Source organism: Natator depressus, chromosome 6, assembly GCF_965152275.1.
Source record: "Natator depressus isolate rNatDep1 chromosome 6, rNatDep2.hap1, whole genome shotgun sequence".
Taxonomy (NCBI): domain Eukaryota; kingdom Metazoa; phylum Chordata; order Testudines; family Cheloniidae; genus Natator; species Natator depressus.
Genome location: NC_134239.1, coordinates 90,308,981 through 90,334,006, shown reverse-complemented (window position 1 = coordinate 90,334,006; position 25,026 = coordinate 90,308,981). Strand labels below are relative to the sequence as shown.

The window sequence follows — 25,026 nt, the reverse complement described above, 5'->3', positions numbered from 1 at the left end:
TTTATAATCGAAATCCTCTGTCAATTCTCCATTTTTGAGCAGAAAGTCAAACAATTATGGATTTCCTCTTTCCAGAAACTCCTGACTCTGTGGAGACCATGTACCATAAAACCATTTTTTCCCCCTTTTTGGCTTTGGCTTTTAAAAATGTGTATTGACTGAATTCTATACAATAATATGTTGTATTTCCACAGGACTTTACGTAAGTTAACTAATCAATCCACAGAGTCCCCCTGCAAACCAGGTTAGTATGATTTTTATTTTACAATGGGGAAACTGAGGAACTGAGTGGAAAAGCATGCCTTAACTCTCCCAGCAAGTCTGTGTCAAAACCAGGAATCCTGGATACCAGATCTGTTTTCAGATCACTCAACCAATCTCCTCTTCCCTGGCATAGATTATTATATGCACATATATTATACTACTGTTGAACTACCTTTATATTACGTATCTAAAATATTACAGATCCAGTCATAGATCCACTGACATCAGTAGCAAAACGCTGATTGATTTTAATGATGCAGTTTCAGTCCCTATAAGAAGAACAGTAAGGAACTCTGCCATTAAGGTTGTTTGGTATCATAAGACATGACAGCAAATAAGTGTCAATAAACATGAAATAGCAAAAGAGACCAGAGGATACTTCATTTTCTGCATTACTGAATGCAGTGGTATCAAGGGGGTCAACCCCTAACCCAAAAGTAGGTGCATCCCTCTTATAAACAGATTGATATATCCTTCAGACTCCATCACCTTCTAAGGCAAGGCCATGGAGGGTCAGACAGTACACTGCTCACACCCTCACAAAGTCAGTCACTGGAGAGCTGTGGTAGGAAGATATCTAGCCCCAGACATTACACATCCATCAAAGAACAGGCAAGGGTTTAAAATCTAATCTACATTCCTAACAGCACTGGCTGCCACCAGCCTGTCTCCCAGGAGATAAGTATCAGCACCCCACAGCAAAGCAACACACCCTCCTGGCAAGAGCTTACAATTCATCACTGGCTCATAGGATGGCGTGCCTGGAAGTGAGTAGTGTGAAGTGCTGGCATCCTTGGCTCAAGCGTGTTGGACCTGCACAGACAACTGCCGGCTGCTATTCACTGGGGTTAGGCTGAAGCCGCTGTGCTTTGCCAGGTACAGCAATGCAGAGAATTATAAGCAGTGCCTCTCCTCCCCTCCTCTCCCAGAAGGAACTTGGGGAAATGAAGCTTTAAAGTCAATCCATAAGAATGTGTTTAATTGCCACTGAATTCCCAGTGGTTCACCTTGAATAGACAAGGATGAGGGGAAAGAGCAGCACAAGAAAGGAGCCGAGTGCTGCTCAGAGAACATGGCGCAGATCAATAGGCTGAGAGGGGAGAGACAGGCTGAGCATGCAGGGCAGAGGGACCCACCTGCTCAGGGACAAAGGTCTCTTCCCCACCACTTTCTTAAAGCCTCCCCTCAGAATGGAATAGCTGTCAGACCCTCCTTGCACTCTGTGACACGTCTTCATGCCAACTTCACCCTCCCCTACAAACAACCCAACCTGTACATTAACAGCAACAATAATTCCCTCTTCCCTCCAGTTGTACAGGTACTAGTACAGTTACTCAGCCACGGCACTGTGGGAGGGAGGGATATGCCCCCATCTGGGGTTCCTTTAGAAGGGGAATGTACACTATCATGGGTCAGGCTCTCACTAATTGTCAGATTTGCAGCTCCATACAAAATATAACATAAGGACCCTGCCCTTTGGAGACTGAGGCCTGGTCTACACTGGGGGATGGGGGTAGGAGGGGAGAGATGGGGGGCATCGATCTAAGTTACACAACTTCAGCTACGTGAATAACATAGCTGAAGTCAACATACTTAGATCTACTTACTGGGGTGTCTTCACTGCAGTAGGTCGACTGCTGATGCTCCCCCGTTGACTCCGCCTACACTTCTCGCTCCGGTGGAGTACCAGAGTTGATGGGAGAACATTCGGCGGTCGATTTATCGCGTCTTCACTAGACACGATAAATCGACACCCCTCCCCCCCCCGGGATTGATCGCTCCGGAGGTAAGTGTAGACATGCCCTGAAACTAGCCCTCATAGGGCCCATCTTCCCACTTAGCAGAAACAGATTGTTGTCCTTCCTGAGTCCTTTATAAGGGCTGCACCTTGGGAAAGCCAGGGAGGCCCCTGTGCAGTCAGTCTGGAAGCTGGTACGAGGCCTGGCCCAGGCTCAAAGGTAGTGAGTGGTCCCGAGTCCCTAGTACCCTCTCTCTTACCTTCTTTCAGCATCCCCACTTTGAGGCATTTCATGAAGCGACAGGCCTGACAGGACTTGCGCCTCCGTTTCGTGATCTCACACTCATTGGTGGCTGGGCAGCTGTATTCAATGTTCCCTGCAATCAAACACAGAGATGGTCACTCAAGAGGCCTTGTTCCCTCTAACAGCAGGAATCACCATCATGGCCAGAGTACAATGCCTCCTGCCTGCACTGGGTAATACACTTATACCCCCTACACCACCCAGATGCATACTGTCCGTTCCTTCATTCACACACTAGGGGACTGTGATGACGACTCCATCTGTGAAAATGTTTGGGGTAACCACACAGGCTGGGCTTCTTTGTTAGAAAAGCAAAATGAAAACATTAAATAAAAAGCAGTACTTGCAGGTGGAATTAGAGTACAAGCCCAGCTGCGGGTGCTTGGCCTTCAGCCATGTAGCGTCTCTGAGATGCACTGCTTACCAGTCTAATCAATGCACCTGGCGTTATTATTGGCACATATCCCTTGCTGTTATAACCGTATCCCCAGGAGCCCAACCCATGGGGATTGTTCCGTTTGCTGCCCTAGTCTCAGCCTTTCCTGTAAAGATTGTGTTTCCCTCAGGGCTTTGGGACTCTTGCTGATCTTTTCCACCTTTTGTTTTTGGGGGGCAGGGAGCTGGGGAAGTGACTTTTCTCTTCACTGTCTCACACACTGACTCTAAGGGCTTATGATCTGGCACATTACAATGGGATAGCAGGGGCAGGGAAGTGCTCGGTCTGGAGTAGGACATTCCTGTGGAATACCCCAGGTTTGGTTACAGGAAGGATAATGCAAACCTTTTTGGTTTCACTTGATGTGCCACTGATGTCCCCTGATCTTGTCTTTGAATTTATTTGGAGTTCAAATGAACTCCCAACACAAAGTCAAATTCATCCAAAAATACTGATTTTTTTCCTGGTTTTGGGTCAAAATCACAAGGACAAACACATTTCCAATGGTTTCCCATGGAAACTATAAACTGAACGCAGATCTCCTGAAACTTGGCCGCTGGACTTGGCAAAAGGTGCATGGCCTTCAGCAAACCTGGCCAGAGACTCTGGTTTCTTAATGAAAACAGAATCTGGTTGTTACAAACAGGGACTTCTTCTGAGGACTTTGCTCCAAAGAGGGATGTAGGCTTCCTTCTGCATCTGAGGGATATTGACCCTGTCAGTTCCTATCTCTAGTCCCTGAGCTCAGCACACAGAGCCCCCATGTTTCCAGGTGCACCTCTCACTCTCTTCTTTTAGGTCACCTCCCACTCCAGCTGCCAGGGCTCTGGTTCACCCCTTGCAATGCCCAAGGGCAAAGAAAGCACCCCAAATTTATTTCCTGCCACATGGCGCACTATCATGAAGCAAGAACACAACCTCAGACACAGGTACAATGACCTGACATGAGGATGTAAGTGCTGTAATGCCCGGTCACAGCATCACAGAACTTTTTTAACCCTACTGTTAAAGACAGTAACAAATGGGGCTGTCTCACCTCCTGCCAACCACTCTTCAGAAGATACTTCTGGACAGGACTGTTCAGTATAAGGGGTGAAGAGAGGGGGTTGGAAATCTAAGCTTGATAGTGATACATCGACAGCAATAATGTATTTAAGGAATGCAGGTCTAGTAGTTAAGGCAGGCAGCTTTGCGTCAGGAGTCCCAGGTTCCATACTCAGTTTTGTGGGGGGAGTTTGTTCTGGTGGGCTAGAGCAGAAATTGAGATTTAGGACTCCTGGGTTTTCATTGGTAGCCCTGGGAAGGAGTACTCATTTAGTGTTAGAGCAGAGGGGAAAGGGAGTCAGGACTCCTGGCTTCTATAACCACATCAGGGAGGGAGAGTTTGATTTAGTGGGGTTGGAGCAGAAGTCTGGGAGTTAGGACTCCTGGGTTCTGTTCCTGGTTTTGCAGTGGACTTGTGTGATCTTCAACAAGTTCCCCCTCTGTATAACGAAAAGGAGTACTTGTGGCACCTTAGAGACTAACCAGTTTATTTGAGCATAAGCTTTCGTGAGCTACAGCTCACTGTATAATGGGGATGCTCTAATACCCACCTTTTGCATGGGGATGGGGTGAGGGGTGAAGTTTAGTTAGACCAACCCCATGTAAAGCCCATTGAAAATCTGAGTGGAAGAGGGCTAAAGATGGGCAGAGAAGGGAAATTCAAAGTGAAGGATTCACCAGCTGTTTATCTCACAATGTTATGTGGGAGAATTTCAGCCCCACACTGGTGTCATGGGGCCAGGAGCACTGTAAGCCCCAAAGGCACAAAGACTTGATGTCTGCATGCAGTATGTAGAGCTTTCACCTTCAGATTCTTGTCTTGTAAGCCCTGCACCCTGACAGTGATCTCCAGCGTCACTGTTAAATTCTCAGCCATCGCTCGTCTGCATGCTCGCAGCACTGCCATCACACAGTTGGATCGGAGACACAGACGCTGTGTGGAAGCGGAGAGATCTGCACAAGCCACTTCCATTCAGTATATACCTCAGCATTGTACAGCACCTGAATTTCAATAGCCGTCTAAGTATCAAATATCTCTGAAAACTGGAAATTGAGATTCAGGCTTGGTCCCAAGGTAATAAATGAACTCCCACTTCTGTTCCTGTACATCCAGTGAGCCACAGACTGGAGAGTGCAGCGTCCCTGCCCTCAGGGCTGCACAGCTGCTGTGTCCCACATGTGAGGAGCTGGAGCAGTAACACCCCGAAGGAGAAGAACGTGGCAGATGCATTCTGTCAGGGGGGTTCCCGTCTTCCTGTTTCCAAGCCTCTCTTTCACAAGCAAAACCCCAGCCCTCCCAAATGAGGCCCCACCTCCTGCTAAGAGGCCCACAGCACCATAGTGTTATGGGATTTCAGCAGTCACCTCATGAGGCAGCAACACTGCACTATGCTGCTATGAGGTTTGTGCGTCCTCATATCAAAACTTTGCATCTGTGGATGGCAAGGGCTCCTCACATTGCAGCTCAAGGTCATCACAGATGGATTAAGGCAAAGGTTCCACCGCTTCACATTACTCCCAATTTGAGGAGCCAATTGTCATGTAAGAAATTGGGACTGTCACATGAAGGTACCCTGAGAAAGCTCTGACACTGTCAGATGGAGTACCAGTCTGTAAATGCTACAGTCTGTATGCAAGAGCCAGTGGCTCCCCACAGTCAATACAATAGCCACTGCAGAGCAAAAGGAGGGTGCTCATCTCTCAGACCGACCCTTCAGGATGGGAATGCAGTAGTCCCTTGCATAGCGGATCCTTCATTTCCTGGCTTCTCTTTTAATTCTATCCATGCTTCTGTGCCCCTTTCTTCCCTGCCACACACCTTGCGTCGTCATTTACATCTGGCAAAGTATTAAGCCAGAACAGCATTTTACATCCACTTGTACAGGTGCAAACATGCAAGCCAGTTGAGAATCAGTCTCAATATGTCCCTTTCACGCCAGTTCACCCCAGTGTAAAACTCCATTTACTTCTGTGCAATTACACCAGATGTCACTTGGCCCAAATGTGTTCTCTGCTGTAAACAGGATGACGTGCAGGGATGAAGTACCTTTGCCTAAAATGGCTCTTCATTTTGCAGGGGGTGAAGCGAGGAGGACACCACAGAGGAGAGAAAGACGCAGTCAGTGTTAGCCAAGCAAAACTCATCCAAGAAAAGCTACTGTCTTCAAAACTTTAGCAAAGTTCTTTGACTTTTTTTTTTCTCCTCTCAATTTCTTTTATGGGTCCTGGGCCGGCTGCCAGCACAGCTGAGCTGCTCACGCTGGCTTGTAATTTCTGTAAGTGCCCTGTGATAAAGTGATGAGATTAACTCATCGGAATTCCGGCAGCCTCCTGCTGGCTGGCGGTCACGCTGCCAGCTCAGTCACCACAGACTGGGTGCTCTGGGGAAGGAAGGCTAAAAGAACTCGATTCTCTGCGACAGCCAGCGGAGGAGGCTGTGCGTGTCAATGAGCAGCTGCAGGGGTGCGTGTTTGTTCCTGCATGTGAGTCTGTATCTGCATGTGTTTGAATTTGTGGTGAGTGTGTGCGCCTCGTGTGTGTTTAATATTATATGAGCCAGAAGGGAAGAGTAGAAGATGGGTTAACCTAAGCTCCCAAGAAACAGTTCTGAACAGTCTCTCATTATAGGGGCTTTCGTCACTTTAGAACAGTATTTACCTCTGATCCAAACAGATCTGCACATTATTTACATCAGAAATTACTTATGAAACTAAAAGACAGGAGAGGCAGTGTTGTTTAGTGATTAGAGCAGGACTCTTTGGTTCAGTTTCTGGCTCTGCCATAGACTTGCTAGGGTGGCATGATGCCACTCTTTGGTCCCCTAGAGCATGGGAAGTGGGAAGCAGGATTTCCCATCAGGATTGGTCTCACATCCATTTCAGATCACACCACTTGTTCTTCCTTTATTCCATTTCTCATAACATTAGAGAATTTTCCTCTCATTTTCTTTCTTTAATCAGAAATAACTTCAAAATGGCCTAAATATAAGAGATTACTTTAGCAGACAAATTATTTTGTTCAATCAAAGAGCAACACGTCATGTGCAGAATACTGCATCTACACTTTAGCAGTTCTGCATGATCAGGACTGCACAAAGCCATACAGGCTACAGTCCTGGATTTCCCAACATTTGGACAGTTCAGTGGGAATAAAACTGGACTATTCAACAAGCAACTAAGTCAGGGGACACGGTCATTCCAGTTTCCATCAGTGTTTTACTTAGTTACTTTTTATCTCGGGTTCCAGTTTGGTTCCTGAACTTGTTCACTTGGATCAATCAAGGTTGTCCACCACAAAAAGAACCTGGAAATGATACAGCGGCACCCTGTACCAGTAAAGTTCAGCAGTGCTCTCTTCCCAGTAACTCACTCAGATTTACGTTAACGCGGATACTATGTGTAAGTGACAGTTTGCAGAATTGATTCCGTGTTAACCCACTGCTTTTACACATGCATCATTTACAGGCACATTCCTTGTTTGGGTTGAAACTTTATATTCTGCTCCCTATGAAAATATGAAGAAATCCCTTCAGCCATATTCAAGTGAGGTGAGTGTGTGTGTTTGTGTCTGGGGGGAAATACACTCTGTGACTATGATTTTCAAAAATAGGAGCCTGAAATTAGGCTCCAAAATTCATATTTTAGTGACCTGATTTTCAAAACTGGTGAGCACCTTTCAGCTCCCGACTGCCATTTATTAGGTGTCTAAATATGGATTCAGGAGCCTAAAGTTAGAACCTATTTTTGAAAATTTTGGCAAGCACTAGTGTGTGCATGGGTGTAATCTTTGGGACAATGAGATTTTGAGAAAGCAGATTCTGTGCAATAGCACTTTGGTTAACCAAGAATTTCATTTAACCAGGTCTCATGGCAGGGAAGGGTGAGATTCTAAACACCTATAAGGCATGATACCATCAAGGGCGTCTGCTGACAGTAGCCACAAATGCCAAGCTTGAGTCACCAGCATGTCTCTGCTTTGTTTATATTTTAATGCTATCACAGGATTTTAACAAGTAAAATACATTTTTACTAAAGTCCCAGGGAAGATATGCTTCTGCATGGAGCCAGTCTGCATGATTCTTCTCCTCAGAGAAAAAGGAAACCAGGGGTGTCTGAGATGCTGTCTAATTTCAAGGCAGCTGATTTCAAGACATCTTCTCATTATGGGTGGAGGGACTGTGACCACTGTGCCCTCTAAGCTGTGCGTGTGTGCGTGCACACACGGATCCTAAACCCCGCGCACACGGTGAAACACCACGCACACAACAGTTTGCACCGAAGAAATTTTTTGTGCACACGGTCTGTCAAAAATTTGCACAGAAGAAATTTTTTGCACACACGGCCTATCAAAAATTAGAGGGAACATTGACTGTGACATAAGATATAACTTAGCCAATCACTACATAGCTGACGTTAGTTTATGCAATTTTATTGGTTGTAATGGAAAAGTTGTTCTGAGCTTTCAAAAAAAAATCCTATTTCTCAGTTGTGACCTTGCAGCTGAGAAAGAACATATAAATCTCTGAGGATAAGTTTACAAGAGGGCTAGCGTGTGCATATGCATGCATACCACTGCTCTCTACGGGATGGAAGCAGAACTGTTCAATTGTGTGTCTTAAGCCCTATAGGGCCAACCACTAGGGGGAAATTTCCTTTAGCTCAAACACTAGTGGCTTGGAATTTTGGAACAGGAAGATCTGGATTCTATCCTTGCTGCTGCTATGAAGTTCCCAGGGGCCTCTCTGAGCAGTGTAGCAACAACCACAGAGCCCTAGAAATCCATGTATTTGTTACAAGCACTTTGTTACCACCCCTATGAGGTGGGTGATTAGCATTATCCACATTTTAAGCCTTAACTGGTGTAAACTCCAGCTATGTTTTTTCCAGAAATTGCACATCCTGCTATGTCCTGCCATAGCAGCTACAGTCAGCTATTTGTCCTGAGGGTGATGCTTACAGGATCCAGGGCATTCATATGAGTGGGCTCTCCACTTTGGAATTCACTTTCAGAGATATGGCTGATCCAGAACCTGGCCAGGTAAAATATGATGTAAAATGTTTCTGTTTGTCTGTGTCTTCACTAGCTGTAGGTTCTGGTATCTCTTGTCATTTAGTACACTGGCTAGATTTGGGGGTCGGAGACCCAGAGTATAGTACAAGCTGATTTTGTGGGGAGGAGAATACAACAATTTACATTTATTTTATTGCCTACCCAGAACCCTAATTTTTTTAACAATTCAAAAAAAATCAAATATATCAAAATACCAGCCCAAACGAATAAATTAATAATGACTAGAGCAGAGCAAAATTTGGAATTTCCATTGTGAGAGAAATTCCGACATTTTAACATTTGCTTTTGTCCCAAATCAGGATGAAAAGTCAACATTTTTGCAGAATGGAAATTCTGAAAAATTCCAATTGTGAAATATCAAAACAAAATGTTTCAACATTTGCAAAATCAAAATGTTTCGTTTCAGTTTATTGAACTCACCCAAAAGACTTTGAATCTGATCAATAATGCACTGCATATTCTAACACTGGCACACTGCCTCATGCAAGCTGTAGTCTGGGAGCCTAATACCCCCATTTGCCCCTTACGTGCCAGGTTATGTGGCTGGACTACATCTCCCACAGTGCACCCACAGTCATGTTACTCCCATGATGCACTGCACACTCAGCCAGAGGGAAATCTGCATTGCATTATTGGACACGTGGAGCCCAGCTTTGTGGAAGATGAGAGGATGGGGGCCTAAACTACAACTCCTGCATGGCAATACACTGATTGGGAAATTCAGTTTAATATTTTGTTACCCCAAATGAAAGATCTCATTTAGATTTTCCCCAGTGGAAAAAAAAATAAAAAATGTCCAGAAAAACCAAAATTTTCCCACAATTTTGTTTTTGGTGGAAAGTGCATTTTCTGTTGGAAAAATCATTCAGCTGGAAAATTCCTGACCAGCTCTCATGATAACTACATAGCAAACAGCTTATCCCTCCAATCCCCCAGCCCATCACCTTCCCGAGCCTGAAAGAAATGGACTTTGCAATGTGTTTAGGAGAGGGAAGCAAGCTCCAAAGCTGATGGGCTTTCACAGAAAACACTCTGCCAGTCCTTTAAATCAAAAGATCTTCAGCTTGGGCATCTTGTTTGATCACAGCTATGGCAGTATCATATCGGGAGAGAGGATATGACAAGTAATTCAGTCCCAAACCAATTAGGGGTCGGCAGCTTTCAACTCCACTATGAAATCAACAGGGAGTCAGTGCGGCTAGGGAGCATCAGTGACGTGCTCTCAGCATGAAACTCTGCTTTGCAATCAGAGGCCACATGCTGCACTCGGTCTCACTGTTCACAGGAATCAGGATTTAGCACCATGCAGAGAACAGTACAGTAGCATGTTGCTCCTTTAGCTCCCCATGTAACGCCTGTAAAGAAGACAGGTTAGAAATGCTTGTAATGAAGTCATTAATTCTGCAGATTGGGAAACTAAGTCACAGAGGAGTGAAGTGATTTGTCCAAGGCCATAAGGGTGTCAGTGTCAGAACTGAGTACAGAATCTATCTGCAGTATCTGTCTATCTAGGTTCTTATACTATGCACATCACTGTGCTATCTGCATCCCCAGTCCCAATTCTGTGCTTGAACTATCAGACAGCACTTCTCTCTGACATCACAGCCACAAAAAAGATGATCTGTGCTGGCAGACAATGTAATAGGTTAGACCAAAACACACATCACAAATACATCACACAGGTGCACACGGACACATGCGCACACGTATATTAAGAAGCTTGGATGGTGATTTAAATTCTCTCATTTGTTATCAAATCTAGTGAATGAAATAAACCTGCAGGATGAATAAGGCTTTTGGAAACCTGTTTGCTGTTGCTACTGATATATAGAGAGCCTCTGTCTCTTCCCTCCTACTGCCCCCTACTTAGGGCCCTGTCCCACTCATTCTCCTTTTGCTCATTCTCCTTTTGCTCAACATGTCCTGCAGCAAAGCCTTTTTTGATCGTGCAATCTGCAGACCGCCCTGGCTCCCAAGCAGGCCCTGCTTCCTCCGATCTGATCACCTTCTCTGCCTCTGCCCCTCATCTCCATGATGGAATAAAAGCTTCAGTCTCAACTGCATTAGACCAAGCTCTGCAGCTCAGATGAATAAGAGCATTTTGGTGCCCTAACTGCCAGACCAGCCAATGGAGGGATGTGAAGCTGCCTGAGATGGGCCGATGACAGGGTGAGAGAAATCCCCACTTATTCCTTCTCCCCATCTGTTACACGTTACAATTAGGGAGCAGCCAGCAAGGCTGCTGCACTCAGCGGGTCTCTCTGTGCTGTAGGATGAAATCAGCTGACAGCTTACATAGGCTGATGGAGTCTCTGATTACTCTGTCTCTTCCCCCTTCGCTTTCTCTCATTCTTTCTGAACTCTACAGCTGCTGGTCTTTCCCCATCTCTCCTGATCTATTGTGGCTGGTAGTTTTCAAGGGTACGGTAAAGACTGCCTTCTCCTCTGCTACAGAGATTCCCCAGTGTTGCTCCCCTAAAGGGTTAACCTTTTACTCTCTTTCCATACAAAGATCCCCTGGTGTGTCGTCCCCCTCCCCAAGTCCCTCCTTTAGCGTTGATTGCCCAAATGTTCAGAACTAAAATACCAAGAATGGATCAAGAGAAGGACGACACTCAGTGCTGCTAAGCGAGACTGGATGTAAAAGTTCACACTCAACCCATGAAAACTCTGCAATGACAAGCCACAGAAATATTGCATATGAACAGCTGGGCATTCCATAGTGGTTCATGTTTTCTACATGGTGTGATGAGAGAGGACAAGCCAGGCAGAGGGAGATGGACCATGTCAGTCTGGGGCAATGGAGAGTTAATTTCCAGGGAGTGTAACAGTAAGTAGAGATGCCTGGAATCAGAGATAGAAATAGTCTATCCACAGAGACCTATGGAGGATTGTTCCCTGCCCAGCTCTGTCCAGTCCAGATTCCAGCATCCTCAGCAATGAGGTGTGATCAGATATGAGGGAACCACTCACTGAGTACAAATAAAACGTGTGTCCTTCCCACACACATATTTAATTAATTTAATCAGAGTCAAAGGTGTCTTTGTAGTAAATTCAATACACTTTCTATTGCAGGCTGAATGATGCTGTCCATCTTTTCAATTGGAGAGAGGGGGGAATGTATGTACAGCGTGTCTATGCATGTGTGCTTATACTGGTGCATGTATATGAATGGACATGCAAGTATCTGTGTATGGCAGCCTGCCTGTAAGTGTGTGTGTATTTGTCTATATTTGCATGGTATATCTGTGTACATGTATACACGTGTGCCTTTGTTGGTATGCATCACTGGTCCTACAGGTACACCTCTACCCCGATATAACGCGAATTCGGATATAATGCGGTAAAGCACCGCTCTGGAGGGGGAGGGGGGAAGGGCGGGGCTGCAGGCTCCGGTGGATCAAAGCAAGTTCGATATAACGCGGTTTCACCTATAACACGGTAAGATTTTTTTGGCTCCTAAGGACAGTGTTATATCGGGGTAGAGGTGTATGTACAATTCTTCTGTGTACCTTTGTGTGTGTGTGGTATGTAATAGGTGTACATATGTGTGCGCATGTAGGTACGCATGCAGGTATATCTGGCTATATGTTTGTGTCTGTGTCCATGCATGCACACATTTGGGGATTGTGGTGCATGCGCTGCTGTTTACACTGAAACGCCAAGGCTGAAATTTTCAAAACCACTTAATGACAGGTTTCAGAGTAGCAGCCATGTTAGTCTGTATCCGCAAAAAGAAAAGGAGTACTTGTGGCACCTTAGAGACTAACCAATTTATTTGAGCATAAGCTTTCGTGAGCTACAGCTCACTTCATCGGATGCATGCAGTGGAAAATACAGTGGGGAGATTTATATACATAGAGAACATGAAACAATGGGTGTTACCATACACACTGTAACAAGAGTGATCAGGTAAGGTGAGCTATTACCAGCAGGAGAGCTGGGGGGGGGAGGGGGAACCTTTTGTGGTGATAATCAAGGTGGGCCATTTCCAGCAGTTGACAAGAATGTGTGAGGAACATTAAGGAATTTGCAACTCTGACTGAGACTAAACAGAAATTGGGTGCCCCCCCCCCCCCCCCGGCATCTGAAAATCTTCATCTAAATCTTTACAACCATGTGCTGTGCTGCTGAGAAGGGAGGGGTATCAGTGTGTCTCCGTATCTGCGTGCACTATACAGCATCTCCATGAGGCCTATAGTGCTTCAGAACTTAACGGATGCAAACAGGATTGACAGGTTTGTGTGAAAACCTCTTTTCCTGGAGCACTGTTGTTTTCCCCACAAGGTGCATAACATTACTAACAAGGCCCCAACCCTATCCTGATGCCCTCAGCAGGCAGGGATTCTGCTCTCCAGATGAGCCTGTGCCAAATGAATACCCTTCCAGAGTAAACCCTAACCCCCCTGCCAGCTACAAATCAGTGGGTGACTCCAGGAATGGGGAGGGGTGCTGTCTCTTCACTGCAAAACTGGAGAACTCCCTGGAATTACATTTCCTGCAGCAACATTTTGAAAACAGCTTTGCCACGTGTGATGATGATGTTGAAAGCTGGGAACCTAGCAAAGCTTCCCAGAGTCACCAAGTATAAAGGCTTTGGGTCACATCCAGGGGTGGGGGAGAGGTGGAGGAGGCTTGGCAGAGCTGTGCTGGGGAGCAGAGGATAGATTATGTGTATTTTTGTTGGTTTTCCTTCTCTCCTTTAAAGTGCCACAGGAGTACAAGAGCTTCTTCAACCACAGGAACCCAGCCCCCCATGGAGTGAATGTGTGAGCTCCCTCTCCCACCACACTGTACCTTGAATTGTTCTTTTGAAGAAGGCTTTGCATGCCTCGCAGGAGGCCACGCCATAGTGGTAGCCAGACGCAATGTCCCCGCACACCAGGCACAGCCTCTTGGGGATGGCATTGAGCATGTATTCGCACTTGGTGGGCGAGTCCTCCATGATGGCGCTGGCACAGTCGTCATAGCGCTTACGGCAGGACCCACCCCCAATCCCCGCACCATTGAACATGGGTGGGGAGTCCAGGCCATTTGGGTGGCCACCCATGGTGATGCCGTAGCCACCACTAGCATCAGAGGAGCCGCTGGGACTATGATGGCTGATGGCATCAATGCCAGAAGATGGGCTGGACGGCTCAGTCTTAATGAAGGATCCGCAGCTAGAGCTGAGATGCCGCTCCTCTGTGGACATTCTGCCAAGCAGCCTGTAGGAAGAGAGCACAGAAACTTATCAGTGCACAGAAATATCAGGCAGGGTGCAGTCACCACAAAGTCCATCCCATTCCCACCTTTGGTCTAGTTCAACCCACTCCCTTTGACTTCCATGGACATCAGTCCAATTTGTTCAGAGCTGCCTCCCTACTCTCCACTGACCTGAGCAATGGGTAAGTAAGCACCATGATATTTTTTGTAGGTCACCTTTTGAGACAGTCCCAAATTTCAGTGAACAATCTGTTGAAGCGGCTATGTTGTTAGCAATGCCAGCTGGTCATAATCTATCCAGAGCAGGAGTTCACTACCATGGAGGACAGGTGAAGATCATGAGCTGAGCAGGTCTGTAGTGGTGTCAGACGAGGTGCGGGATCCCTCAATCTGGGATTCCCAGACACTGCTCCAGGCAAACAGAGTTTACTAGCAGATTCCATAGTAGGACATGAACAAGAGAGGACACCTTCCGTTTGTAAATTCCCTTGCAGTAAAGTGGGTTATTATGCCCACTGTTTTCTTTTTCACCTTTTTCTTTTTTTCTTAAACATTTGGGAATCCTCTAGAAGAGAGGCTTCAGAAGCTGACAGATAACAGTTTGTAAAAGCCTCCCAACTGTTGAGGGTTTTTTAGAAACAAACAAACAAACAAACAAAACCTCATCTATAGTAACTATGAATATTTTAATTAGCCATACATATGTTTGATCTTTTCTTGAATCCCACTAAACTGTCAGCCTCAATGATGTCTTGTGGCAGTGAGTTCCATGAGTTAATTGTGCACTTTGTGAAAAATTATTTCCTTGTATCAGTATTAAATTTGCTGCCTTTCAATTTCACTAAAAGACCCTTTATACTTGTGTTGTGAGAGGGTGAAGAGGAGTGCCCAGTCTACCTTCTCTATGTCATTCATTACTTGGTGTACCTTTGTCATTTTCCCCACTAATTCATTTCCCCACTATCTTTTCAATCTTTCTTCATACAGAAGTCTTTCCAAGCCTTTCATTGGTCTCATTAGCCATCTCTGAACCTCCTCCATTTCTGCTATATTTGTTTTTAGAGGGGGTGACCAGAACTGAATTTAATGATCCCAATCCTCAGCTGATGTAAATCAGCATAACTACATTGAAATCAATTCTCCAGCCGCAGGTGTAGCCCAGTGTTCTAGATCAGGATGAATCTCCAATTCATATAAGGACATTATATATTTTCAGTGTTATTTTTCATCCCATTTATTATACCTTCTACCATTGTTTGGTTTTTTTTAAACCATTGTTACATACTGAGCAGAGACTTTCACTGAGTTGTCCACAATGATGCTTAAGTCTTTTTTCTGAGTTATTACAGTTAATTTAGAACTCATTGCTGGGATTCCATCCGAGACCTTTTCTACTCAGCTTATCCAGAACACCTCATCCAGTTCTGGGAGAACACTTCATCCAGTTCTCTGGGATCCAAAAACTCAGTTCAAGTCCCCTCATCACTTAGGCTTGTACCCTATGCCCACGCAGGCCAGGGCCAGACACAGGGGTTTAGAAACAGAGTGATACTACAATTCCAAATCATGTCACACACTACACAGTTTATATACATTTTTCCTAACTACTAACGTCCATATTTCTTGACCTGATTGGTTTGGCCATTACACAGATCACATAAGGAGAAATTGCTTTATGTCCTTCACCTTATTTACCTTTCAAGCCTATCAGTTCAGGGTGTTCCCACTTATCTCAAATAGCCCGAAAATGTCATCTCCAGCACACAGCCTGTCACACCCTTGTTTACAATTTAACCTTGCACTCAAATCAAGCTATGTGCAAGTTTACTCATGCCCAGCAAGATCTATGCCTACATCCATCAACATGTATGAAAAATTGAATGATTCCTTCTAACGTACATCATCCTACATTTGTCAACGATTAATTTCATATGCCATTGTGCTACCCATTTACCCAGCTTTGTTAGGACCCTCTGGAGTTCATCACAGTCTTCTCTGGTCTTGAATAACCTAAATAACTAACTTTGTGTCATCTGCAGTTTTTGCCAACTCACTGCTCTCCCCGTTAAACAACCCAAGTATGAACCTTGAGGCACCCCACTGTTAACCTTCCTTTGCCATGCTGAAAATTAATCAGTTATTCCTACCCTTTGTTTTCTGCCTCTTAGACACTTTTTAATCCATACTAGTACTTAACTTCTCACCCCAGAACTACTGAGTTTCCCCTCTTGTGAAGGAATTTGTCAAAAGCTTTTTTTAAATCCAAATAAATGATAGCAATTGGTTGTCCTGTGTGCACTAATTTGTTGACATGCCCAAAGAATTCTAACTGATCGGTGACACATAATTTTCCTTCATGGTTGCCATACCCTAATCATCTAGGTATTTTATCATTCTGTTTTTAATTTCAGCCAAGGTACCTGTTAAATGTACCACCATCCAGCCATCAGAAGGTCAAACCCAGAAGAGACAACATGACAGAGCTTCTCTCATGTACCAAAATTAGAGTATGCATGAGTAGGTGAGTACTTATTCCAATGTGTATGTGCTTCATGCCTGTGTATTTGTGTACATGCAGCTACACACTGGAGATGCAGCAGCTTTAGGATCCTGTATCTTCATAACCTCATTGTAACCAAGTCTCTCCTAATTTTCCCTCCTCTACTCTCTGTTTAGCCCAATATGTTCGATCTAGATCTGCCAACAACTCTGTTACCTATTGAGACTTCTGACCTCAAGAGTGTGGGCAGGCATCTCCCATCCCTGGCCTGATGGGCTCCTCTGCGCCAGGGTTACTAAAGAGGAGCCCAACTGTTAGTCCCACTCAGAGACAAGATCTGAAGAGTTAAGGGCAACCCAAGCCTCGCCCAGCAGAGGGCTACAATGGACTAAGGTCCACCAAAAGTTTGCAGAAATGTAGCTGACTGCAGCTGCATTCATCTTAAGTAGAGAGGGCAGCTACAGCAACCACAGATCTCAGCATGCAAAGCTACCTGTCTGTTTTGGTCAAAATACTGCTTTGCATGCTGAGACCCACCTCTATCCTCCATGGCCACATCTCTGTATTAAAGATGAAAGCTGTGGTCACACTGCTGAAAGCTGCCGGCTTCACTCTATCTGACCACCACTGTCAAAGGAGTCCAGATGCAGCTCTGATCTGAAGAGCAGCTGGCACAATATCATCAGGTGAGGGTCACAATGGAAGGCAGAGACACCAAAAAACAATGTTGGTTGCCTTTTATTGCACAAAGGAGCTCACAGGTGAGAACAGGCTGTGTCATAACACCGGATGGAGGGACTGATGCTGTGCATATAGGCAAGGCCCCCACACTATGTTGGGGATAATGAAAAAGATCAGACTGGGATGTGAGCCACATTCCCAAATTCAAACAGGTGAATTAGAATCCCAGCCTCTTCTTTTAAGAAGACTGTAATTCACATGTTTAAGGGGAAGGGGAGACAAAGGAAGGCAAATTTACTGCTGGGGGAATTCTGCACCAAAAAATAAAATTCTGTGCACAATATTTTAAAAGTCTGCAAAATTCTGCATATTTTATTTGTTAAATTAACACCATATAATCACTCTGGTTTCAATTATTTTGGTAATTTATGTAAACTACAATCCAATGGATGAAGAATGGGAGAGGGGAACATTGGAGGAAATCCCACAAATCCCCTCTAATAGTAATGTAGCTAGTATTGACCCTTTACTTCTAATTATTAGTCAACAAATATATGCAGCCATATGCTCAGTGTTACATCACAGGCAACTGAAGAACAAGGGAGGGCTGGGGACTCAAACTCACAATTTATATTGGCTACTGACCATCCCCAGAAAGGTCAGTAGCAAACAGTTCATGGAGCACATTTTGATAGGAAATTTTTTCGGTCCAAAAATTTAGACCAGTTCTAATCACTAAAGCACCATAAGCATTTATGAGGCCACCCTGTCCTTTACAATAAGGCTCCTTTAGACCACTCTGGCAATGTAAAGGAGCCTTAAACTTTTTACACCAGTTTTATACTCCTGGAGGAATTCACCAAGAACAATGGGAACAATTCACTAAGCAGGCAAGCTGCTACACTCTGCTCTGCCTGAGGGGACATGCCTACCTCCCCAGAAACAACCCAAAGCCCTGCCCCTCCATGATGAGTATGCCACAATAGCGAGCGAGAGGGACAGAGTGTTTCTCTCTCTCAAATGCATGACTGCCCAGCCCTCCTGTCCTGCTGGTGATTTATCTCTCTACTGGCTGCTCCAGGCACCCAAACTGACCTGTCTGCACTGCAAGGAGGGGCGCATGACCGCTTTTGTGGCTTCCCTTTGCTTCCCCGTCAGAAGTCATTTTTCTGTGGGGAAGCAAAGAAATCTGCGGGGGCCATGAATTCTGTGCACGCACAGTCATGCAGAATTCCCCCAGGAATACAAATTAGGCCCTTCAATGAATTGGGAAAAGGATACTGAAAGCTGATAAATTAAGGGTCTGGGAAAATATAAGCCAAACACAGAAATGAAATACAACCAGGCTAGCGTACCCCATAGTCAGGCACCAAACACCCCTAATGGAAGACAGACAGCATCAAGGGCTAACAAAACAGATGGAGAATACTCTGATATTGTGTCTGAGCTGGTAGCTACCCACATCCTGGGAAGAGCACATTCCACATGAATCACAGAAAACATACTCAGTCTGCTGCAACACATAGTCTAATGGTAGCTTTCAAAAATATAAAGCAAACCCCTATTAGAAGGAATAGAGTTGTGACTGTTAGGAGAACAGTACTAGTGAGAATTCCCCCATAATAGTTCAAGAAAATCCAGATACACCCTCTCTGGCTGTTATTCAGGAACATTTAGAAGAGTCTTCTACTTTATTCCCATACTGAGTCTTCGTTTATTAAAAATAGCTTTTAAGTGAGATTTCATATAGGTTTCATGCCCCTATCTGGGCCAATCATAACCCAGCCCAGAGATGACTCTAGTTTGCAGCCACTTCTCAAAATCATAATCCCTGATAGTCAAACGTGTATTTAAAGGACTGACAAACCTGGAGACTGAAGGCCTCTGTTTATCTCCAGCATAGGAAGGCCACGAATAGAGGCAGGGTGGGCTTCCCTACATGCTGACCCATCAATGTGCTGCCTTCTTGTGCTGGAGGAATGTGAGGGGAGCTCAGTCTCCTTGGCCCAGTTCAGTCCTCTGACTCAGTGCTGAGACCAACACACAGGGGCTGGATAGTGCCACCTGTGATGGTGGTTTTCGAGATATTGACACCAGTCCTCTAGGATCTAGACTGAGTCCTCCCCAAGCCATTTCACGTGGGACACCGACTAGCCAATAGATGGTAATAAGTAATGACTAGTGACTACTAAACTAAGCCAGATTTGCATCAGTGACCTGGAGTAAAAGGCTGCATGTCCCACTGAGGAACAGAACGGGCAATCAGGACATCTTTGTTAATTACTGAGCCTATATTTTTATTTTCTGGTCTATGGCACAATTTGTGCATCCCATCACAGCCCAGGGTTAGCACTGATCTGGGTCTCCCAAAAAGCTCCATGTGCTGAGCAAAGCCTGACAAATTCTGACCTTCCATAGGTTCCATGAACACTCCTAACAAAAAAATCCCCCCTTTGGACCAGGAATGTTTGTTATTTTTAAGATGACTCAATTTGATGGCAGCAAAATGCACAAAATGAGGCATTCTGAACAGCAGAAATAACTGCAAAATAGTTCCACCTGTCCTGCAAGTTCACAAAGTGAACAGCAGCTATTTGCTTGAGTCTGGTTACCTTACTGGGAATAGGTTTCAGAGTAGCAGCCGTGTTAGTCTGTATTCGCAAAAAGAAAAGGAGGACTTGTGGCACCTTAGAGACTAACAAATTTATTTGAGCATAAGCTTTTGTGGGCTACAGCTCACTTCATCAGATGCATAGAATGGAACATATAGTAAGAAGATATATATACATACAGAGAACATGAAAAGGTGGAAGTTGCCATACCAACTGTAAGAGGCTAATTAATTAAGATGAGCTATTATCAGCAGGAGAAAAAGAAACTTTTGTAGTGATAATCAAGATGGCCCATTTCAGACAGTTGACAAGAAGGTGTGAGGATACTTAACATGGGAAAATAGATTCAATTTGTGTAATGACCCTGCCATTCCCAGTCTCTATTCAAGCCCAAGTTCATGGTATCTAGTTTGCAAATTAATTCCAGTTCAGCAGTTTCTCGTTGGAGTCTGTTTTTGAAGCTTTTCTGGACCCATGGAAAAGAAGCCCTTGAGAAATTCCACCATGATTTCAACAATTTCCATCCCACCATCAACCTCAGCCTGGTCCAGTCCACACAAGAGATCCACTTCCTGGACACTACAGTGCTAATAAACGATGGTCACATAAACACCACCCTATACCGGAAACCTACTGACCGCTATTCCTACCTACATGCCTCCAGCTTTCACTCTGACCACACCACATGATCCATCGTCTGCAGCCAAGCTCTGCGATACAACCGCATTTGCTCCAACCCCTCAGACAGAGACAAACACCTACAAGATCTCTATCAAGCATTCTTACAACTACAATACCCACCTGCTGAAGTGAAAAAACAGATTAACAGAGCCAGAAGAGTACCCAGAAGTCACCTACTACAGGACAGGCCCAACAAAGAAAATAACAGAACACCTCTAGCTGTCACCTTCAGCCCCCAACTAAAACCTCTCCAGCGCATCATCAAAGATCTACAACCTATCCTGAAAGATGATCCCTCACTCGCACAGATCTTGGGAGACAGACCAGTCCTTGCTTACAGACAGCCCCCTAACCTGAAGCAAATACTCACCAGCAACCACACACCACACAACAAAAACACTAACCCAGGAACCTACTCTTGCAACAAAGCCTGATGCCAACTCTGTCCACATATCTATTCAAGTGACACCATCGTAGGACCTAATCACATCAGCCACGCCATCAGGGGCTCATTCACCTGCACATCTACCAATGTGATATGTGCCATCATGTGCCAGCAAAGCCCCTTTGCCATGAACATTGGCCAAAACGGACAGTCTCTAAGTAAAAGAATAAATGGACACAAATCTGACATCAGGAATCATAAAGTTCAAAAACCAGTAGGAGAACACTTCAACCTCTCTGGTCACTCAGTAACAGACATAAAGGTGGCAATTTTGCAACAGAAAAGCTTCAAAAGCTTCAAAAACAGACTCCAATGAGAAACTGCTGAACTGGAATTAATTTGCAAACTAGATACCATGAACTTGGGCTTGAATAGAGACTGGGAATGGCTGGGTCATTACACAAATTGAATCTATTTCCCCATGTTAAGTATCCTCACACCTTCTTGTCAACTGTCTGAAATGCGCCATCTTGATTATCACTACAAAAGTTTTTTTCTCCTGCTGATGATAGCTCATCTTAATTAATTAGCCTCTTACAGTTGGTATGGCAACTTCCACCTTTTCATGTTCTCTGTATGTTGGTTTGTGTGTATAAAAAGATCTTCTGTGCTTTCCACAGTATGCATCCGATGAAGTGAGCTGTAGCTCACGAAAGCTTATGCTCAAATAAATTGGTTAGTCTCTAAGGTGCCACAAGTCCTCCTTTTCTTTTTGCGAATACAGACTAACGCGGCTGTTACTCTGAAATCTGTATGTATATATATCTTCTTACTATATGTTCCATTCTATGCATCTGATGAAGTGAGCTGTAGCCCACAAAAGCTTATGCTCAAATAAATTTGTTAGTCTCTAAGGTGCCACAAGTACTCCTGCTCTTATTGGGAATATAAAAGGAGAGAGACTTGATCCAATTCTCCTCCGAGCTGGCACAGGACGCTCCGTTACTATTTCTGTGCCCATGTAACAAGCTTAGAGGTTCTAAGCGTTTCGTTCTTTTCACCTTTCCTAATCATAGGTCATTCCCTCTAATCCTGTTAGCATCTTTATTGCCCTTCTCTGGATTCTCTCCAATTTGCCAGTCTTTCCTGTAGTGAGGTGTCCAGACCTGCATGCAGAACTTCAAGTGCAATCATGCCAGGGCTCTGTGGAGAGTCTCTTTCCTGGCCGTGCACTACAGCGTTGGCTTTTCTAGCCGTTGGATCACATTATAGGCTGCTATCACTTGGTAACCACTAACCCAGTAGTTCTCAGCCAGGGGTCCAGGGCCCCCTAGGGGGCCTTGAGCAGGTTTCACGGGGTCCGCCAAGCAGGGCCAGCATTAGACTCGCTGGGGCCCAGGGCAAAAAGCTGAAGCCCTACCTTATAGGGCTGAAGCCCAGGTCCCTGAGCCCCGCCACCCGGGGCTGAAGCTGAAGCCTGAGCAATATAGTTCGTGGGGGCCCCTGTGGCATGGGGCCTCAGGTAATTACCCTGCTTGCCACCCCCTAACACCGGCCCTGGCTTTTATATGCAGAACACCAATTATTGTGGCACAGGTGGGACGTAGAGTTTTTATAGTATGTTGGGGGGACCTCAGAAAGAAAAAGGTTGAGAACCTCTGCACTAACCCACCCTGGTCTTTCTGAACATAACAGCTTTAGCCACCTTGCTTCCATTAGCACAGGGGATTCTGCCATTTTCAGCCTCATGTTTCTAATTTCTATCCATTTTACCAAACCCCTCTAGCACAGCTTCCTCACTTGCTAGGTACTTGTTTCCAGGACCTTCCAGCTTGGGGACTGTCTGTGAATATAATAACTTGTGCCTTTCACATACTCTTCCAGGACCTTTTGAACATTTCATCCCAAGCATGATAAAGAACTTCTCTCACCCCTCCCTTTACAGTCTGTCAGCCAGTCTGCGATCCATTTCACAGGATTTGCATCCAAACCAATTGGATCTAATTTCCCTAATAAGATCTTGCATGGCTCCATGTCAAATGCCTGAGTAAAGTCAGACAGTCTATCCACAGTATTGCCTTTGCCCACTAATTATCTAATTGTATCAAGAACGGCTATTGTCTGTTGAACTTGTTTCATAAACCCGTTGTTGTTTATTGCTCATGATGCTGTTAGCCTCTACACACCCAAACCTGCCTTTAGACACGCATGCACAAATCCCATTGACTTTGGATGGAGCTGTACAGATTTAGATGAGGGCAGAACTGGGCTCTGGAAGCTTACAGATTCCATCTATTAATATTGGTTGCATTATCTTCCTAGGCAGTGATGTTAGGTTAATGGGAGTTAGGAGTTCTCCCAGTTCTCTACTAGCTTTTCTCCTGCCTTTCATCCTCCCCCTCTTCCCTGAAATGGCTGGATTGCTAATGGCTCAACACACTCTTAAGAGCAATGTTAGGAGCTGGAAAGGCTGCTAGATAGACAGTGCTAGAGAAGGCAAAGTATTCTCACTATAACATTAAGGTAGTGAACACTGCCCTTTAACACACCCTTTAACAGAATTTTCGAATTCAGAGATAATACATAAATGGCAAAAACTCAGGATTTGTGCAGTTAAAGCTCCCATACCGATTTTTGGCACGTTATTCATGGTGATGTCTGTAAGAAGTCACCCTTTTCCCCTACCCTCGTCCCCATCCCCACACACATAGCTGTGGAATACCAGACTTCTTCCTGCAAAAGGCCAACATTTTCTAATCTCCAGTAACACACTCTTACTTAGGACAGTGGAGGATCAGTGGAACAAAGACACATCCCTACCCCCCGGCACAAACTCTATGCCAGTGTGAAATAGCTGGAACAATAGCTGGCTTCATGTTAGAGGGGAGCTCCCATCCACCAGAGGGATTTTCTGTTGGCTACTTTTGGCCAGAATCCAGCTACTCTCTGCTATCTGAGCAGCACAAAGTGGTGGGAGCAGGACCAAAAATCTGGCCCCAACTCTCCGCCTCCTGCCAACAATACCAAGAAGGCGGGGGGTTGGAGGCTACAGGAAATAATTCTGCTTAACTTCTTCAGTGGCTGAGTCTTCACCACATGGACAAATGAACAGGGAGGAGGCAGTGGCATCTCATCACCCAAGCCTAATACTAGACTCCAACTTCCTGTAAGGGAGCAGAACGTGGTTGTTGGAAGTTCTGACCTACAGGCCAGGTCTGTCACGAGGGTCTTGTGCCCAAGTCATGTATAAGCTGACCCAAAGTGGTCGAGATTTCCATGACCAAGATTTAAATCATGGTTAAAAGGGACAAACACTGAACCATTTCCCATAAGAAATTGCAGACATTTCTGGGCGTGGGAAAAGTGGAGGAAGGAACATTCTCTCGTGTGTTTCTGAAGTGGGGGTGTCAGGATTGCTATCTATTTGCAGAGGTTTCTCTGTTCTGGATACTCTGGCAGAGCAAAGAGTCAAAAAGGGGCCCACTGGTTCCCACTATGGGTCTGGATTCTAAACTGTGTGAAATCTTGATTATTTTAATCCCTAAACTCTGCCATAAAGTTTGTAACCTCTGCAAGCAATATACCAGTAAAGCATCTAACTTCCATGTGCCTATGGCAATGCTGGTGGAATTTACCACTTTCGTAAAGCCTCAAATGGGGGGGGAGGGAGTTCATAGGGGTGACAGGCTTTTCTGGCGAAGGTCTGTGGGGCCCCCACTATAATTCTGTTGAACTCACATCAGATACCAACTTGTGAGAGCTGAGAAGCACATTTGCAGCAGCATAGAAGTTTTAAGCTCCACCAGCAAAGGCTGCAGAACTTTTAAGCCTCATAAACACCACCAACCAAACAGAAACTGCACTGAAGTCAGAAGCAAAGTCTGTCCAGGCATACAAGTAGGAAATAAATTAAATTTTTATTAAGGTTGGAAAAAGTAAAGAAATTCTCAGTTCAGGGTGCTGTGGCTGCTTTTTAAAGCTACGTTAACAGAGTCTAACAGATTTATAACCAAAATAATCCCAAACATTTATAACATTTGCAAATGATGCTAGTCTGGGAGGAGTTGCAAAATACTCATGAGGACAAAGGAACAATCCAAACAGAC

At 45.0% G+C, this 25,026-nt stretch overlaps 1 protein-coding gene across 1 annotated transcript in view; it reads right to left on the bottom strand.

Annotated features, from left to right (window-relative positions):
- ESRRB (estrogen related receptor beta) overlaps positions 1–25,026 on the bottom strand; it is a 108,942-nt gene that overhangs the window by 39,188 nt on the left and 44,728 nt on the right. The window contains exons 2-3 of the mRNA XM_074957124.1: positions 13,654–14,063; positions 2,263–2,379 (exon numbers count right to left, since the gene is read on the bottom strand). Coding sequence (XP_074813225.1) covers positions 2,263–2,379; positions 13,654–14,063 — 527 coding nt within the window. The remainder of the gene's footprint in view (positions 1–2,262; positions 2,380–13,653; positions 14,064–25,026) is intronic.